Source organism: Schistocerca piceifrons, chromosome X (genome assembly GCF_021461385.2).
Source record: "Schistocerca piceifrons isolate TAMUIC-IGC-003096 chromosome X, iqSchPice1.1, whole genome shotgun sequence".
NCBI lineage: Eukaryota > Metazoa > Arthropoda > Insecta > Orthoptera > Acrididae > Schistocerca > Schistocerca piceifrons.
This window is the reverse complement of record NC_060149.1, coordinates 531,980,862-532,000,618: the sequence shown is the minus strand read 5'-3', so window position 1 is coordinate 532,000,618 and position 19,757 is coordinate 531,980,862. Positions and strand designations below refer to the sequence as shown.

The window sequence follows — 19,757 nt, the reverse complement described above, 5'->3', positions numbered from 1 at the left end:
CTCACAAGTGCTGATTGCAGCCCGCTTGCCAACAGCGCTCGGCAGACCTGAACGGTCTCCCATACAAGCCCGACAGCGTTTAACTTTGGTCATCTGACGGCAGTCAGTGTTACTTCCCAACGCGGAAAGGCCTTAGGCTGGTATTACAGACTAATTTGAGTATAACATTCCATATAACATGTGTCCAATTTTTATTGGTTACAGAGATACGGCCAGTTACAGTTTTTATTTCACGTCTTGGTACTCCAGTTTTTATGGGTTTGTTTATCGACTATCAGTTTGTTTAAGGTCAGTTTGTAAAGTTGTTCTTGAATGTACATAACTGAACTTTTCAACCGTGGTTGTAATTTGTTGGTCGAGTGGACTGTATCGTTTAAACATCATATAACAGGGCCTCTTTATATAGACGTTCTTGAAAAGGAGGTTCTGGCATTTTTGGAAATGTTTTCTTTGGCTACAAGGATGGGTAACTGCTTCCATCACGACAAGTCCCTTACACATTCTAGTTGTAAGGTTACACAACATGTAAACCCAACATTTCGCGGAAGATGGATCGGCAGAAAAGGTCACATTTCTCGGCAACCAAGTTCCTGGGACCTTTATCCTTTACAGTTTTATCTGTGGGGCTGATTGAAAGGTAAAGTCTACAAAGCAAAAGTAAACACAAGAGACGAAATGATCGTTGGAATTGTGAATACTGCCGCTCTTATGAAAAACCACCAAGACGACCTGGTGCTGTTAAGAGAATTCGAAAGTGCATCGAAAAGTCAGAGGTGGAATTTATGAAAATCAACTTTGCGGTTAATCATTTGCCTTTGCTCAACACCGTCTGTAAGTATTTGTTTGGGTTACATTCTAACAGCTGTATCTCTGTAACCAATAAAACTTGGACACATGTTATATGGAATGTTTTATTCGAATTAGCCTATACTGCCGCCTCCTAAAATAGTTAACATTGCTCCTAAAACACCCTGTACATGTTTACACTGATCTTCAGAGAAAACAATGACAATTTCAATATGTATGTCAACTTCAAATTTGTCGAGTATTTACCTTCTGAATAACGAAGTGGTCGATATTCATTTCTAGTTTTTGTTATTTTCAAAAATTACTTATGTTGTAGGGCGCCACCTTAGAGAAGGTATAATAAATAATTAGAGACTATTTTTCACGCTTTATGGTAAGACCCAGGACTCTTATTGGAGAAGGCGTCGGTTCAAATACCTGTTCGGCCTTACAGATTCAGGTCTTCCGTGGCTTCCGTCAGACGGATTTCGTGATGGTTCCATTGAGAAGGACAGTGAAGGCTCCATTTCTCGTCCTTCATCACACCGAGCTTTATCTCCGTCTCTAATGACCTAGGCGTCGACAAGAGGTCAAACCCTCGTCTTCCTTTTATCGTGTGTTAAGCGCATCTACACGAGGACATTCTCCGTCCAACTTCGCGCATGCGTGTAGAATGGCACAAGGAAGATAATGCATTTCGCCTACGTGTATTTAAATTTTAAAAATCAGTTAACTACAGGTTTATAGCGACTGAAAATGTCTGCAGCACTAGGACGCAAAACTGTATTGAATATATCCGGCATTGTGAGAATAGGAGAAAGCGATTATCAGCAGATAATCAAATGCAAAGGTATAACAATTTTAAAAACTTTCTGTAAAACTCTATAAAACTTTCAAAAAAAATTTTTTTGTCTCAGTCGCAACCATTTGCAGAGCTGAGCAAAGACAAACCAACAGAAAAGTGTCTTAATTAAGAAGTTATTTAAAAATTGCTGTTGGCTTATATGAAAAATTTACAGGAAATTAACATACCACTTAGTATTATAAGAGCACTAGCAGTATACAACACCGTTGCATCGTCCATAACATTCTTATTTTAAATCTTTAGATAAAATCCATTATGTACAGCCTAAAGCGGCGTTGGTTTTAGACTGTACATAAGGGATTTTACCTGGAGATTTTAAATTAGAATATTATGGACGATGCAAAGGTGTTGCAGACTGCTAGTGCGTTTATAATACTGAAGTGGTATGTTAAATCCCTGTAAGTTTTTTAACGAAAGGCAACAGCAATTTTTACACAACTTGTTACATAAGGCAATTTTTCTTTTGATTTGCCTCTTCTCCGACCTAAAGGTGGTAGTTAGCTACCGAAAGTGATCATCACTCGCAAAAAAAAAAAAAAAAAAAATTCTAATATTAAATGCGATTGAGGTAGTATGTAGACAGTTCTTGAAAATTTTAAAAAGTATTACAGAACCTTTTTAAAAATTTTTATAATTTTACCGTTGACAAAACTTTATGTACAGAAACATGACACGGATCACAGTCTCATGCTCATAGGAAACCTTCACTGTATGTGTAAACTTTCTTCCGCGCGTTTTCTCGTTTCAACGGCTTATGTGCATTACCCATGATGAACTACCACAAATCCAAGTGACTGCGAAAAACCACCTAACATCCAGCCAGGCCAGCTAGTGCAGCAGCCAGCGACCTCAGTCGGACTCGCCGCGCTGCCTCCTAAGCTAACGTTACCTAATCAGCATGTGCTTTTCAGAAATATAGAAAACCAGGCAACGTGTTTATTGCGGCACGTGTGTACGAAGCGGTGGCACAGAGGCGGCAGGGAGCGCTGGTTGAACGACGTAAATCACACCGGAGGCTGAGCTACTTGTGGCGAGAGGGCTATTTGCGGGCTGTAGAATATCGAGTATCTTCCCAGGCGGGCCGAGCCCCCATGCGTAACCCAATCTTTATGTGCGCGCGAGATGACGCGGCTCTCGTTTCATGGAGGTGGGTGGCGGACCACCGCAAGTTCTCACACGACCCTCCGCCGCCCCATCACGGATTTCCGTTGTCTCTTCCACTGACAATTCCCTCAATCAAAATCATTTCTAACCGATAATTATCGAGAGCTCCTTTTTGAGACTACACTATCGTTGGAGGTCTGCGAGACATGCTATCCACAAACGCAGGATCCTTATCCTTCACCGCATCCAAGGACATTAAAATTTTCTAAACCAGTTAACCCGTCCGGTATCCGAAGCTCTGATGGGAGCCTAAATATTCGTCCGTTAATGGAAGAAACTGGTAATTTGCAATTCACTAAGAAAATTGAGGCCTATCGCGACCACATTTTAATATAACACAGCCTGACACATTCTTGATACTATTGGTAAGTTACAGCTTCCTGCCATAAGTATGTATATGGATTTTGTGAACTTTTCTGGGGAATATTTGCGCAACAGTGGGTAGTCAAATGAAGTGTTAAAAGTTGTCATCATTTGTTTCATATTGTTAAAAACGTCTATATTCTTCGTTTATCAAAGATACGCCAGTTCAACAGAAACGTAAACCACGTTAACGTGCTACAGTTCTCAATATAATAAGTGTTCCACTGCATACTTATAAATACATTTAATAGAAACGTTGATACATTCATTGATTTTCTACTGAACATTATTTATGTCGTATGTGACATACAGACATGAGTCAGACCATGGAACGAAGATTCCAGTGGAGCGAGTATCATAGAACAGCATGTCGCTTTGTGGCAACTTTCGGTTATGCCCTAACCTATCTCTGTTACTGTAAATGAGATTGGAGGTATGCAAGTCTGGTTTCAAATCAAATGGCTCTGAGCACTACGGGACTTAACTTCTGAGGTCATCAGTCCCCTAGAACTTAGAGCTACTTAAACCTAACTAACCTAAGGACATCACACTCATCTATGCCCGAGGCAGGATTCGACCCTGCGACCGTAGCGGTCGCGCGGTTCCAGACTGTAGCGCCTAGAACCGTTCGGGCACCACGGCCGGCAAGTCTGGTTTGATGGAAGCAGAACGTACGCGTAATTGCGCGAAAACTAGGAAGAAGGGCGTATCCCCATCTTTCACCCTTACATCACCTGCCCTTATCAGAACACGGCATTCGAAACAATACAGTGGCCCTCCGACTCGAATGATTAAGAATAGTGACTTAAAACAGTAATTACTTATCATATTTAATACAAATAGATGAAAATCGTAACACCCACACTGTCTTTTAAATTTTACTTACAAAGTAATTATAACTGCGGATATCTGCAGATATACCGGCGGATATCTATCGGTGCAGGCTCTTATCCGCCAAAGAGTTATTCGATATCCGCGCGCAAGGGACTAGAAAGGGGGGAGATGCTTGCGAAAGGGGTTAGAGTTGGTTGTAGTCTCTCCCCAACATTACCAAATGCTTACATTGAGCAAGCAGTAAATAAAGCCTAGGAGAAATTTGGAATGCGAAAAGTTCAGGGAGAAGAAAGGAAACCTTTAAGGCTTGCTAAATACATCGTAATTCTGTCAGAGATGGTAAAGGACTTGAAAGTGCAGGTGAACGGAATGCATAGTGTCTTGGAAAGAGATCGTGTGATGAACATTGACAAAAGTAAAATAAGCGTAATGGAATGTAGTCAAATTAAATAAAATGATACTGACGAAATTACCTTAAGAAAAGGGAGACTAAAGGTAATCGATGATATCTGCTGTATGGGCAGCAAAATAACTGACGATTGCAGAAGCGGAGTGAACAAAACATGGAGACTGCAATAGTGAGAAAAGCGTTTCAGAAAGGAAGAAATATGTTAACAAAAATGTAAATTTAACAGTTAAAATGTATTTTCTGAAGGTATTTGTCTGGAGTGCAGCCTTGTACGGAAGTGAAACGTGGACGATAAACAGTTCAGAAAAGAAGAGAATTGTAATGCCGTGTTAAAGAAGAATGTTGAAAATTAGAAGAGTGGATCGAATAATTAATGAGGTGGTACTAAATAGAATTAGTGGGGGAAAGAAATTAATGGCACAGCTTGACTAAAAGGGTGTATCGGTTGGTAAGACGCGCCCGAAGACATCAAGGTGTCGTCAGTTTGGTAATGGAGTGAAATGTGGCGGGCTTAAATGGTAGAGGGAGACGAAGGCTTAACTAAAGCAAGCAGGTTAAAATGGACGGCGGCTGCAAGAGTTACACAGAAATGAAGAGTCTTCGTTGTTGTTATTTTTTCTTTATTTATGAAAGATCCTCAGTAGTGATTTTTTTTATTAAATTCTGGGTATCACTTATGTATCCCCTGGAATTGTCCCTTGTTCTTCTGCATACACCAGAATATCCATTTTTCGGCGTTTTCAAGCATCTAAACACATCACATTCGCTATGTCTTTTTTAAAAACGTGTGAAGTGTTTAGATGAGTTGCGTTCGCAAACCCCGAAAATCGTACCTCCTGATGTACACAGAACAACGAGTCACAATTCCAGGTGGCACTTAGATGCGATAACAAATTCCAAAAATTGCCACAGAGGACGCTTTTTAAATAAAAGCAAGCAAAACGCATGCGGCATAAAAGAAGCAGCCTTTTTTTTAGTTGCATAGACGGAGTACATCTCAAAGAAGATAAATATAATAGTAATAATAATAATAATAATAATATGAAGAGGTTCTCTTAGAATAGAGGTGCATCAAAACAGCCTTGGGACTGAAAACCACAACAACAGCAAAATCCGCATCCGCGCAGACCTCTAACCGTCGTAGGCGGTCGATAATATTTGCACCTGACGATATGAAGCGAAGGAATTGTTTTTCAAACTTGCCAGCAGATAAGTATTGCTGATACTGGCCTAATCTGATTCAATTTTCTTCATAAAGGATTAGGGAACACATTGATCGGACGCATGTTACTGGGTAGTTCGTTTCGTAGACGAATGACTCACATTTAGAGGAGATACAGGAATATTTAGAATTATGCACTGCTACAGCCAAAATTCTGCACACTTCAGATCTTGTACTACAGCTACGGAATGATTATAAGTGATACACAACCACAGGTAGTCAAGACTTTAGTGACTAAGGAACCAATGGAAGAAAAACAAGTCAACTGAAAATCACATTACTTAAATGTTTACGTCCACAGTAAATGAGAATATGATGCACTAAAACGTTGATGGATCAGCTGCATTTTACAGACGTAGCTTTTTCACGCTTTCACGGCTACCCATATGCGTCTAAAGTTTCCTCTGTGTGTTCTGTGTTGAACTATATCACTTCACAGAGATTCGGCAATGCTACTGACTGCACTATTTTCTACTTTATTGTAGGAGGAACTATGTTTATTTATGCACAATGCATCCCTTTATTACTCACAAACAGCTTTGCTGAAGATTAACTGCAATTTTTTTAGTATTATCTTTGTAAACATTACTATTATTTAAAAAGATGATTGATAATTAAGACAGGTTTAATTACCGAATGTATTACCGCGAAATGTGGGAGAGAGTGTCATAGAAATGATACAGGCTTTGGGATGGACATCATTAAAAGAAAGGCGTTTTTCGTTGCGACGGAATCTTCTCACGAAATTCCAATCACCAACTTTCTCCTCCGAATGCGAAAATATTTTGTTGACACCGACTTACACAGGGAGGAACGATCACAAAGATAAAATAAGGGAAATCAGAGCTCGTACGGAAAGATATAGGTGTTCATTCTTCCCGCGCGCTATACGAGATTGGAATAATAGAGAATTGTGATGGTGTTTCGATGAACCTTCTGCCAGGCACTTAAATGTGATTTGCAGAGTATCCATGTAGATGTAGACGCAGAATGTACGTTTTCAACGGTATAGTTGAAACGTGCTTACTATTCTTTGACGTCTTAGGATGTGCCATATCAACCGAATCATTTCTTTCAAAAAGCTGTGCCATAAACTTCTTTTCTCTCCGATTCGATTTAGCACCTCTTCATAAGTTATCCGATTTACTCATCTAATTTTCGGAAAAGGTTTTCTTGATGTTCCAAGTCTGCATTTTATATCCACAATAATTCTGCCTTCTTCACTTATTTTGCTGCCCAAATAGCAAAACTCGTCTACTACTTTTTAGCGTCTTATTTCATCTGATTCCATGAGCACTTCCTGGTATAATTAGACTTCATTTCATTACCCTTGTTTTATTTTTATTGATGTAAATTTTATAACCTCTTTTCAAGAAAATATTCATTCCGTTCAAATGATCCTCCAAGTACTTTGCAGTTTCTGGCAGAATTACAATGTCGTCCGGAAAATCTTAAATGTTTTGTTTCTTCTCCCTGAAATTTATTTTTCTTTCCAAATTTCTTCTTTGTTTCCTTTACTGCATCCTCAGAAAAGAAACCGATTAACGATCATACGCGAATCATGTGTATGTATGGGATATGAGTAGTGTATCAACTAATCATTCGTACATTAAGCGCTAAACTGTGAAAGTGCTCTAAATAAGCATTTTGTATATCGCAATGCGAGAAATTGCGTTGTACAGTGTTGATGACTGTACCGGACTTTGCCAGAAATCGGTCGTGATTTAATGTCTACACTTTTCTTGAAAATCTAATCGTGGATTATTGCAGATTTAATAATTATTTAGCTGAAAACGGCGTCGTAACTCATTACTAACCTAAATGGCCGAATTTATTATATTTTTCCCTTCGTGAGTTTAAAATGAAAAAAGGATTGAACGTGTTTCTTTCGTCTTGAAAACAATTAACTACATTCACGAACATGAGAGATAAGACGCATAATGCAGGATGGCCAAAATGAAAATGACTCCAAAAGAGTTCCCTAGAAGTCGCGGCAACGTAATGTTAACAGCAAACAGGTGAGCAAGAATTAGCAAGATGGAGCAACAAAACACACCGCACTTACAACCTTGCCACGAGCTCAAAAGGCGTTGGATGACGAAAGGACAGACAACAGGGGCAGCAAACTATCCTGGCATCCAAGATTCCAAGATTGTATGATCTCTCGCCCTGTACTTTTTTTTTTTTTTTTTGAAGATTGGAGAATCAGGAGCTGTGAATTCATTCTTTATTGTTTCACATTGGATGAGATGCAGCGGAATACTGAAAATTCTGTTACTGTCATTTCCCAATCCCAGCTGCTACGGTTTCTGATAGATTGACAAAACACGCACAGCATTGCATCGACGTCAAGGGAGGCCATTACCAGTGTATTCTGAAGAAAAGTGGTTCTCCTGTTCATTAGTCAGTGTAATTTATTTCATGTCAGGCTTGTAAACATTATTCGGGCCAGTTTTATTTTGGCCAGCCTGTATTCAGTGCCTTGAGAATAAAATGGGGAATTAGGACAAATTCTAACCATTGCCATATTTAGAAATTTGCGCTTAACCGTCGACTGGATTTTACTGCTAACAGCCACGGAAAATACAACGAGGTAAGGTATAGATAATCACTTATCATTGTAACTGCACTTTCCTTTTATTATGTTATATTCACAATATCCGTTGAGATAAACAATGGAAACAATAGAAAATCACTTTGCTATGTTACGTTTATTAAGGAAAGAACAAAATTCCTTTCGACGCTGGGTTGAAACATTGCTGAGCAAAACCGCAACTTCAACCGCTATATATAGCTTCGCCAGAGAAACGTGAATACATTCCAAGGCAAAAATAGACTTCGCAGTCGTTTTCGGTAGGAATTCCATTAGCTTTCATGAGGTTGCATTTTCGGTTTCTCACCATTTGTTGTTTTCAGAAACGAGTTACATTGGAACTTTTCCGGTCACTCAGAACTAGCTTTAATGGGGCATTATTGTCTCACGGCGAAGCACTATAGGATCAGTGTTAAATCGAGTCATAACATCGATTTTCATGTGCTGTATTATTTCCAAGTTTTGGCTGTCTGTCACGTTCAGGAAACAATCAGTTGCGTAAATAATGTTGCCAACTCACCTGTAAAAAAACATCGCTAAGTTGATGAACTTATTTCTGGGCAACACAAATTCGATTCCTAGATCAGTCATGCTCACCGAGAAATTTAGAATGCAAAAGAAGATGTAAGATTAGGGTATAACATCCCGTCGACGACTAAGAGATTAGAGGCGGAGCAAAATCTCATATTCATGAAGGACATCTGCCGTCTACTCTTCAAAATATTCACCTCGGCGTTTTTCTTCAGCATTTCAAGGAAATCTACCGGTATATCTAGATGGGCAGACGGAGCTTGAATTGTAGTCCTCCCGAATCCAATGTCTTATCGCCGCATCACCTCACCCGGTAGTTCAGAGTAAATGAAGAAAGTATTTACATCTGATAAAAGGAATGCGAATTGTCTTTGAACTGAAATAAACAAAGAGAAAGAATTTGATAGCATCCGAATACAACGTCAGAGGTGAATATCAGGAGCACGTCGTATCGTTTAAATACTTAGTGGCAGTACTAACAAGCGATATGAAACAATTAAAATCTGTGGTAGGGATGGCGCGTAGAAGACTTGAATTTGTTTTAATAGTTGTGAGTAAGTGCTACGAACTGAAGAATTATTTTACGGGTACTGTGACCGATTTTAGTCATAATACTGCTCTCTCTCTCTCTCTCTCTCTCTCTCTCTCTCTCTCTCTCTCTCTCTGTCTGTGTGTGTGTGTGTGTGTGTGTGTGTGTGTGTGTGTGTGTGTGTATGTGTGGTAGAATAGAGGGGACAGACAAGCATGTGTTCGAATACGTTTATTTTTATAAGTATCACATGTAAAAACAAAACATTATTATTGCAGGGAAAAATCCACAGAACATAAAAGGGGAAACGCATCTGGAGCCACCATCGACTTGCTCGCGCAGGGAGAATGAAAGTCGATAAACGGTGTTAGAATGCCTACAGAGGCATACACACAACCATTTTCCCCTCGTTCCATACGCGAATGGAATAAGATGGAAAACCGCTGAGGTTGATGCGAAATTCGCTCCACCACAGGTACACAGATCCACTGCTGGCCATTAAAACTGTAACTCCAGGAAGAGTAGCATTAATACAGTTTTACTTATTGTACGGATATAATACTACAGAAAACATGATTAATTTTGTAAGTGATATGGGAGTGTATAGGGAGCGAAACTTTGTTCATAGAGCTGTCAGCTTTGGCGCAGTGTCTCTAAAATTGGTGGAAATCGTGACGAACTGAACTTGGCTGACAGACGTGGATACATCATTCAATGCTGCTTCAGCTTTGTACTAAACTTCATCAGTCGTAGTGGCTGGTGAGTGGGAGCATGCCTGTCTCTTGGTTATCCATGACCACACGTTTTCAGTGGGTGAGTGATCTGGAAACGTGGCTACCAGGGCAACGGCGGAGCAGCCTCTGTATCCAGGAACGTCAGGACAGCAAGGGCAACGCATGAACTTGCATTACCTTGTTAAAAGATAGCCGCGCGGGATTAGCCCAGCGGTCTTAGGCGCTGCAGTCATAGGCAATGCGGCTAGTCCCAGCGGAGGTTCGAGTCCTCCCTCGGGCATGGGTGTGTGTGTTTGTCCTTAGGATAATTTAGGTTAACTAGTGTGTAAGCTAAGGAACTGATGACCTTAGCAGTTAAGTCCCGTAAGATTTCACACACATTAGAACATTTTGTTAAAAGATAACTTTACGAGGCAGGGTACAGCCACCGGCCTTAACACATCATAAATGTAGCGCTTGCTGTCCACAGTTGCTACCCCACTGTATAGTGTTGTCGTCGGTCGCATCACTGCAGTGTATTCTACCGCTTCAGGAGAAGCGGGCTATTTCTTGACTCAAAGTACGCGACGTGACTGTACGACTGGAAGGCTGAATGAACAATACGTCTTTCCTTTCGTGCGCTAGTCGTGTGGAACTAATGAGATTCTGCATAGTTTCGAGTATGAACCTCTTGAACCCATCGATTCCGTATTCTCATGACAGTCTTGGGAACCTGGACAGCGCGTGCAGCAACATTGTGGAACGATAAGCCGCATTTTCCATAGGCCACGATCCTTCACTGTCGAATTCCGACACGTTCACGAGACCTACTCAAAAAAAAAAAATAATTTAAATGCGATTTATGAATGAGAAACCGACTATGTATTCTCCCCTTATACACTAGATGTAGACAGTGCGGTTGTGCTGGAAAGTTTATCATTTGCACAACAACAATGTAATACGTATCGTGCCAATTTTACGTCTGTTGCATGCCGCCTTCACGGAGGCCAGTGATGAGGTATAGATATATCTTAAACAAACAGTCGTCAGAAGTAAGCAGGGGAGGAAGCGCAGGAGCAGGGCGGCACGAACCTGGCGTCGAGGAAGATGAGCTTGAGGTCGAGGCTGGCGCGGAACATGAACATGTTGCAGTGCAGCTTGATCTCGGTGATGGCGCTGGGGGGCAGCGAGTGGCCCACCGCGACGAGCCCCACGTTCTGGTAGCAGCTGTCGTACGGAGAAGACTCCAGAGTGAACTGCTTCACCTTCAGGTAGCCCGAGCAGTGGATCACCTGCCACACACAACAAGTGGCTACATATAATAAACACTACTGTTGGTGCTAATGTTCATATGAGGAATAGTAATCATAATAAAGGCAATGCCAGTAACAACCACATTTTTTTTCATTTCAACTTCATTCTTCTTGTTTTCTTTCATTTCTATATTTTTCTCTTAATATAGTTGTACAATGCAAAAACGAAAATAATCTTAGGAAAAACTATCCGAGCTTTCCTTACCCGAAAGCTTTATCTCGCAGTCCACAAACATCCAGTCACAGTAAAATAAAACGCTGTAATACACGGCGGTTATAATTAAACTTCCTTGCTTGAGAGGCCACCCATGAAAACCAGTGATCGTAGGACAATGAAACTTCGTGGAAACATTTGTAAGGATACGAGGAATAGAAATAACGGATAAACTATTAAAAGAACAACATTTTAATTTCCATATAAGAGGGCAACATTTGTTAATAGCGTACCATATTTATGTTCCACGTTACTAACGTTGGTCAATGCGGCGACCGTCTGCATCCATAACAGCCTGGAACCGCACTAGAGAGGGATATACTGCTACCCGAAACCCCGAAACATCTCAGGTGGGATGTTGGCTACCTCCCTCGCTATGCTCCTCCTCAGCCTTCAACGTCTGTTACGGTCCCGTTGATAAATACTGTCTTTCAGGTAACCTCACAGCCAGAAATCACACGGGTTCAAATCTGGTGATCTTGGTGGGCACGCAGTTTGGAACGATCGGCCGATGAACTTCCGAACCATAATCCTCAACGCCAGTGCGGAAAGAGGACCTGTCATATCCCTTTAATGCATCGATTCTCGCGAAGAGCAGCAGTACTACTGCCGTTTTTTGATAAAACAGCTTTACGAGCAGAGCCCTGTTCAACTTGGCCAAACCGATGTTGACTGTCTGCAACTGTAGCGAAGGTTTAATTGCAACCTCTCACTATCTTGGACTTACACTCGATCAGAAACTAACCTCGAGTCTCCACGAACTAACAGTCCAAAAGAAAGCCTACAATAGATTGGAACTATTAAAACTGCTAAAAGGCCCAACCATTTTCCATATCAACAAGACCTCATCCGTCTCATGATAATCTATATCGCATAGACTACTGTTCTTCCAAAGTTTGATGACTTCCTCAAAATCCTAGAGTGCAATGCACTCGACCTTGCCTTCCGTATCCATCTACGCTACGCCACCGATTTCCTTTAGCAGTTAATACAATTTCCCCATCACCTCCAACACTTATAACTCCTAGGCCTCTCCTACATCTCCCATGAACACCCTATAGTCTCCAACATCCTTAACCCTGGTTAGCTGCCTCGCCTCTATCAAGATGCCACCCACTTTCCCTCTTCATGCACTTCATATACTCACCCAACGGAATTTCACTTGCCTTCCCGTCCCAGACTGTCAACTCATACCCGAGATCTACCCCTCCTTCCAAGTATAACCTACCCTAACCATCTCACCCCAAATTAACGGACCAACCCACTCTTTCCATGTGCAACTGACATTCTACTCCTGTCTTAACACCTGCAACCCAACTATTAGATCATTTCCACAAAGACATCGCTCATCTTTTTCCTAACATTCTCTCCAAGGCCTCCCACAACCCAGTCCCCAAGCAGAATTATTATGATGGCGTACCACATCGCCTTATTTGAGACTTAGAATACATTAGATCACCATCATAATTTTCATAAACAACAACACCTGTATTTTAGCCTCAATAACTGTTTTATTTTACTCTGAACTATTTTTAAAGATCAATGGCTGAAGGGTGGCAACAGGGCCGTCGCCAACCCGCCCCATCTCGTTGGGGAAATAGTTTTCCTAAGTGCTTTCTGATACGCTAGAATTTAGCATACAGTTCCATTTACAACAATCTCAGTTGACCCTAGGCCTGTGTTGTATAAATAGCACCAAGCGGAAATAACTTTTATCTTACTAGCGCAGGTCTTTCTTGTTGCTGCACATTACGACGAAACCTGGCACGGGAACTCCACTTGAAGGAGTTCACATAACAACAGCCGAGTCTGGCAGCTTTGCTTTCAGTTTTAGCACATTTCTCGAATACTTTTGCAAGAAGCTTCACCGCCAACGTTTACGAGAGTTATATCACTGAACTTGTTAAGCCTTAAAATGACGTAAACGCCTTGAAAAAGTATGTATATTGTTCAATTAAAAACCATACTTCCTTCAATATCTCGATCGATACAGCAGTTTAAAGTATTACCCATGTAACAAATTACGTGCCCCTTTGCCAAATATCATTATCGTAATCATCGTTTCGGTGTCTTCGACTATTCACGAATTAAAAGTGATGCTAGTTTCAGATAATTCACCTTGTGTGGCTGAAGTGTTACATATATACACAGGGTGAGTCACTAACTATTGCCACCTAGAATAACTCCGAAAGTATAACAGTAGCTGAAAAGTTTGTGGGACAAATGTTGCATGGGACAACGGCGGCCATGATATGACGTTGGTTTTTTATTGCTAGGTGGGGTCGCGTCAGAGATATTTTTAATATATAGGCCCCTATTTCATCGAAGGAAATCTTAATGGTAGGAAGTACACCACATTCCTGCAAAAAACATTAGGTCTGTTATTAGAAGAAATATCTGTAGGAACAAGGAACAGAATGTGGTATCAACACGATGGGTGTCAGGCACATTTTTCGCTGATGGCTAGAAATGAGTTGCAGATACAATTCCAAAATCGTTGGATTGGACGCGGAGGAGATGCGTCGTGGCCGGCTCGCTCGCCAGACTTGACGCCCTTAGATTTTTTCTTGTGGGGATTCGCAAAAGGCATTGTTTATAAAGACGTTCCAACTGCACCTGAAGATATGCGAGAGAGAATTGTCAGAGCATGTGATTCGATAAGCGCCGAAGTGATAAGGAATACCACTCAATCCATGATAATAATATTGCAGCACTGCATTGATACTAATGGTCATTACTTCGAACACCTTTTGTAAATGGACGTTCACGCCACCTTTTTGACTTTCCTTGACCTTCAAATACCTTACTGTTACACATCGTTGGATTCGTCTCAATAGCCACTATCAGAAAATAAGTTCCAAACTATAGCATCCCATTTAAAAAAGTTGACCTTCATATATAAACCCCGTCGCCGTATTCTGTTGCACGTGAAAGGTAATCTCAGGAAATACTATACGGATTTTGATACAGTTTTCACTAATAGATTGACTGATTCACAAGAAAGGTTTGTATACGTAATTTATTGCTGCAAAGCGACACAAGTCTTCCGACTGTACAGAAGATGCTGCCCGTGCGAAGCCAGGGCGGGTCGCTCGTACATATCAATTTGGTATCTAGGAAATAGAAAAGAGAAGGAACGTAGACATAGCAGCAAAGATGGCAGAAGGCAAAAGGCTTTCGACAAGAAGATACAGCTGCTAACATCCAAACATACCTTGAGACATGAATATCACGGAGGACTATGCTTGCAGCAGAGCTCTGTAGGGGTGTGAAACATGGACAGTGGCAGCAAAGGAGTGAAACGAAGCCTTTGAAATGTGATGTTACAGAAAACTGTTAAAGATCGGATGGATTGATCAAGTAAGGAATAAAAACGTCCTGCAGCGAGTCAACAAAGGAAAAATGCGTGACAAGCGACATAAGGTATCGAAAAGGCAGAAATGTTAAGTGCATATTACGAAATGAATCTGTACTTAAAACCGTAACTACATGTATGGTGGAAGGAAAGAGTAGTAGGGACACGTCTAGACAACAGTCTACAGGACAGATCGTTGATGATGTAAAATGCAGCAGTTGTACTAAAACGGAGAGGATAGGAGGTCAGTGAAATGAAGTGGAGAACTGCATCAAACCAGCTTTAGAACTGATGAGCGAAACAAAATCGTTCCTCATTCGTAAACGTTTACTTTAATTCCTATCTTAAAACACATCCCTTTATGTTATAAATCATAAACTCCCATTAATTTATTACTAATTACCAGTAAACCCCACACCGATTCTTTAAAGAATCGAAATCTCATGTACAAAACGTCATATATCCCGAATTATGTGTCGTACAGTGATATAATTTTGCAGGTACATTCAGTGTTATATTCTGTCTGTGCGAAGTAAGAAATTAAAACGTCATAACTCATTCTGTAGCTTCACTGTATGAACAGCGAAAATGTAGTAAGCAACAAACTTTCATCCTTTCATCATTTTGTGTGGGGTGTCACCGAGAAAAAGTTCCGTGAAGGTTTGAAATTATGTGTCAAGTTTGTTGGAAGTCGCTAAGCGTGCTAGAAGGATATAATCTGTATAATTCGCGCGCCATGAGCTATGCTGAATCAACCCAGATTCACAGTTTGTAACTGTAATGCTTGACTTATTGTGTTAAATCGTTAACATAAGATTACAGCTCTTAAGGAGCAGGTTACGACAGAGTTTTAATGTATGAAATATTGAAAATGAAATCTTTGTTAGTCCTGGAAGCCGTTACATTGGCACCCTGCAACTGGGACCATGCGGCAGATAAGCCGCTTAGTAATGCAGATATGACTGCTGAAACGTCCCGACGTATTACATTTGTGTGCCGGGCCGGAACTCGAACCCAGAACCTTGCGTTCCGTGGGAAATTCTGTTACGCAGTGAGCTACGTGGGCGCGATCGGAAAAGTAGTGACGTGGAAGTAAGTGTGTACGAGTGCAGCCGTGGCGGGGGGTGGGGAGGCGGGGCAGTTTAAATGTCGGTTGGTGGGAAAGCAGTGCGGGGGCGTGTGGAGCCCTGCGCGCACCTGGGCCGTGCCGGCGAATGCCGCGGCGCGCTCAGCAGCCGCCATTGTGGCCGCGCGGATCTGAGCGCGCATACATTGAGCCGCATTCCTGCCGCGCTCAATGAAATAGTACAAACACGCCGCTGCCGTGCCACGGTTACGATACGTCTCACCTGCCCACGGCCGCCGGGGCACCGGGCCGTGGGGGACCCCCTGTCTTCTCTCCTCCTCCGTTTGTCTTGTCACACTTACCGCGGTCCTCTTGTAATGCAGTACCGAACCTTCGACAATAGTACTGCTGAAGCGAAGATCCGGATACCTCGTCTTCTGCGTTGTATGTGGCATAGCGTTATGCAAAGTCCGCCCGACCCTTTCAGACCCAATATCCGCGTTTGTAACACTGCAGTCAGCTGGTAAAGACAAAGCGTGGCAGCTATTTGCGATACTGTATCAGAAAAGACTGAAGCACTTGGGTTTAACTTTGGATACGAACCTTAAATGGGCAGAAAATGCTGTCACCACGTGCAGGAAGACTTCTGCTCACCTGTGTGCCCTCCAGAAGTCTTGGAACATATTTCCACAGGACGTGAAACCTGAAGTTTGTCATCAGTCGTTTACCGTACCTTCATTATTGCCATGTAATCCAGCAAGGCACGAGTAGTGAGGAATCACCTCAAATACTTGGGTCTGTTACATCTGCAACGTCAGTCCATTTTTCCGGTTTTCATAAATCTGTAATGTTGGTTGCGGTCAACAGTTTACTTGACTATAATACCCTACGTCTACTTCATCGGCTCCTCATTACGCTTGCACCGCAATACTTCGAATCAGATACTAAGTGTCTGTCATCTCATCATAATCGAAACACAACGACTCATTTATTTTAGCATTGCCCATCCACAAAACAAAAGTCCGCAGCTCGTAGTCTAGTAGCTATAGCTCGTGGTCTAGTGGATAGCGTTGCTGCCTCTGTATCACGGTGTCTCAGGTTCGATTCCCGGCTGGGTTGGGGATTTTCTCTGCCCGGGGAGAGGGTGTTTGTGTTGTCCTCATCATTTCATTAGCTTAATCATCATTCGTGCTGTAGCTAGATTGGACTGTGTACAAATTTGGACTGTGTAAACATTGGGACTTTGTAGGGGCGCTGATGACCGCGCAGTTGAGCGCCCCACAAACCAAACATCATCATCTTCATCATCATCATCCACAAAAGAAAAACATTGGCAAACTACTCTCTTGTTGCTGTCTCTGGAGCAAGCTACCCTGCAGTCTGCGCAAAATTCAGTGCCGCGTTGCTTTTAACAAGAAGGTGAAACGAGTCCCTCAATCAGCCTCGTAACATTCTATGCTAGATGTTACTTGTAACATGCTTGTTCAAACGATTGTAATACAGCGTGTAGAATGCCTGGTTAGATGTAAGATAGCCCTAATCATGCTTTGTTAAATAAATCAACAAACTAAATAAAAAATACACTTCGCTCACCTTGTAGCCCCCCGTCGTGAGGCCGGCATTCCTCTTGGCCAGGACGCACTTCATTCGCAAAAAGAACGCTCGTTCGAGTTCGAATTCTGAAATAAGAGGAAAGGAAACATCTGTGTATTGCTATGAGTTCCATGTAAATTGGAAATAACTACTGCGACGAGCACATATACTACAATAAAAACTCGATCAAAACAGAGTTCAAGCAAGCCAGCGTCACGCAGACAGTTTTTTTCAAAGACTAACTGAAAAGGATCCGATTGGCATGGTCTCTTTTTCCATTTGTTTTCTGTATTGGAAAACAATTGCAGTTAATCATCTCATTTGTTTAGCATCTAACTTATTTAAAGTATATTCTCATAAGCTAAATTTGGTGTTTTGCTTTTGGGTGAACACGATTTTTTTTAAATTCACTGGGCAACATTCGAATATTTGCGCTTGTGCTTTGCTGACGGTCATACTGTACGCTAATTTTACCGGAAATGGGAGCCTTTTAAAGCCGATGGGTAACCTCGATGAAATGAGTTGAATTCGTAGTTTTAATACTGATTTGCCTTTTTCTTTTTCTGTTAATATTTCATCTTGTGAGTTTCTTCATGCTTTTTTGCGAAGGCGTACATTGAGAGAATGTAGGAATCCTGTTGAGAAACTCAGGCTTTCGTCTTGAGTAATCGCTGATTTGTTTGTTGAACTAGGTCGCCTTTATTTTTTGCAAAAATAGTGCGCTCACACAACCGTTCGTTGTTTTGTTTACGTAGCTCCTCCATCCAAGCAGATACACTTTTTCGGTGAGGTGTTCCACTGTCTTTACTAAGTCGTACAACTCATCGGTTAAAATATATAATTTTGCCAGAGTGCGGATCAATGCGATATGTGACGTTTCTAATTGTATTCTAGAATATTTGAGAATATCGAAAAAGCTTGAAAACATTACAGAGCAATCTCTAATTTTTTCCCTGAAAAATATACCAATGCAAAAGAGACAGAAGATGTCCTGGCGACCACCAAGAAGTGACGACGACGGCTTAAAACACTCATTTCTTTGCAACCAAAATAGTTATCATTGCAAAACCAGTGCAATGGGAGATTACTTTGTCTTTCTTTTTTTACGTTTTGATGGAAGTCGCCAGAACTCTTTTACAGTCCTTTTACAACGCAGGACTTCCCAGTGACGTACGCGTCTCTTAGTTTTACGCGTTTTATATAGGCATAGAACAATGTCCTTTGCAATGCGACCACAACTGTTGCTTGATTTACACGGACAGATGTGTTTTTATGACAGTGTAGAGGACCGTTTCTGCAATAAACATTCTTGATTTTGGTGTATTAAATGGATCTGAGAATCCATCACCAGTAATATGCGGACTCCTTTACAGTATAAAATTTTTAAATACTTTACCCTGGGAGGAAGGTAACGAATTTTCTGTCAGTGCTTGGCAGAACGTGATAATAATATTAAAGAGGAAACACTTCCTAACGTTCTGCAATGTTTCTCAGAACGTTAGGAATTTACTAAGATTTATTTATTAGCGAGGTTATTGAGTTTCTGATTTGTTTCAATGAAATGCAAAGAAAAGAATGTTTAACTTATTTGTGTTACTACATGCCCCTCTTTCATTAAGTAATATTCAATAACAGTAATTTTTCGTATATGACGGAAACTGGGAAGGGAGCACGGCAAAGCCGTGGAATAAAATCCATAAAACAGTAACAAACACCAAACAAGAAACACAAAATATGCTTGAATTTACTAAGAAAGTTATATCATGCAATTATTCCCGGTCATTTTGAAAGATATGGCCTTACGCATACATCGCGTATGAATTTATTGATCGCCGTTTAGCGATGACGTCCATTTCAGTATATGAATGCCGAAATCAAATAAAATAGTCGTTAACTCACTGAACATATTTGCCTAGCCCCTGTAGAGCATTCTGGATCAACGCAGACTAATTTTTAGTGTAGGATCCGTACATTTTTAAAAATAAGAGACCATGGTAGTCACTGTGGTATTGGATTAATAATCAATCTGGCATGATATCGAAATTTGTACGGCCTTGATTTGAAGAGTATATGTGGTTCCAAAATGACTGTGCAGAAACCTGCACTTCTTCTCGTCACTAGTCCTCTAATCTTTGCGTTTGGCGGCGGTGATTCAGCCGTCATCTTTCTGATTCAGCTCTATTTTTTTTTCTTGGGGAAAGAGAGCA

At 41.2% G+C, this 19,757-nt stretch overlaps 1 protein-coding gene across 1 annotated transcript in view; it reads right to left on the bottom strand.

Annotated features, from left to right (window-relative positions):
* The window catches only part of LOC124722494 (single-minded homolog 1-like), a 135,108-nt gene that overhangs the window by 17,446 nt on the left and 97,905 nt on the right, over positions 1 to 19,757 (bottom strand). The window contains exons 5-6 of the mRNA XM_047247648.1: positions 17,551 to 17,636; positions 11,102 to 11,301 (exon numbers count right to left, since the gene is read on the bottom strand). Coding sequence (XP_047103604.1) covers positions 11,102 to 11,301; positions 17,551 to 17,636 — 286 coding nt within the window. The remainder of the gene's footprint in view (positions 1 to 11,101; positions 11,302 to 17,550; positions 17,637 to 19,757) is intronic.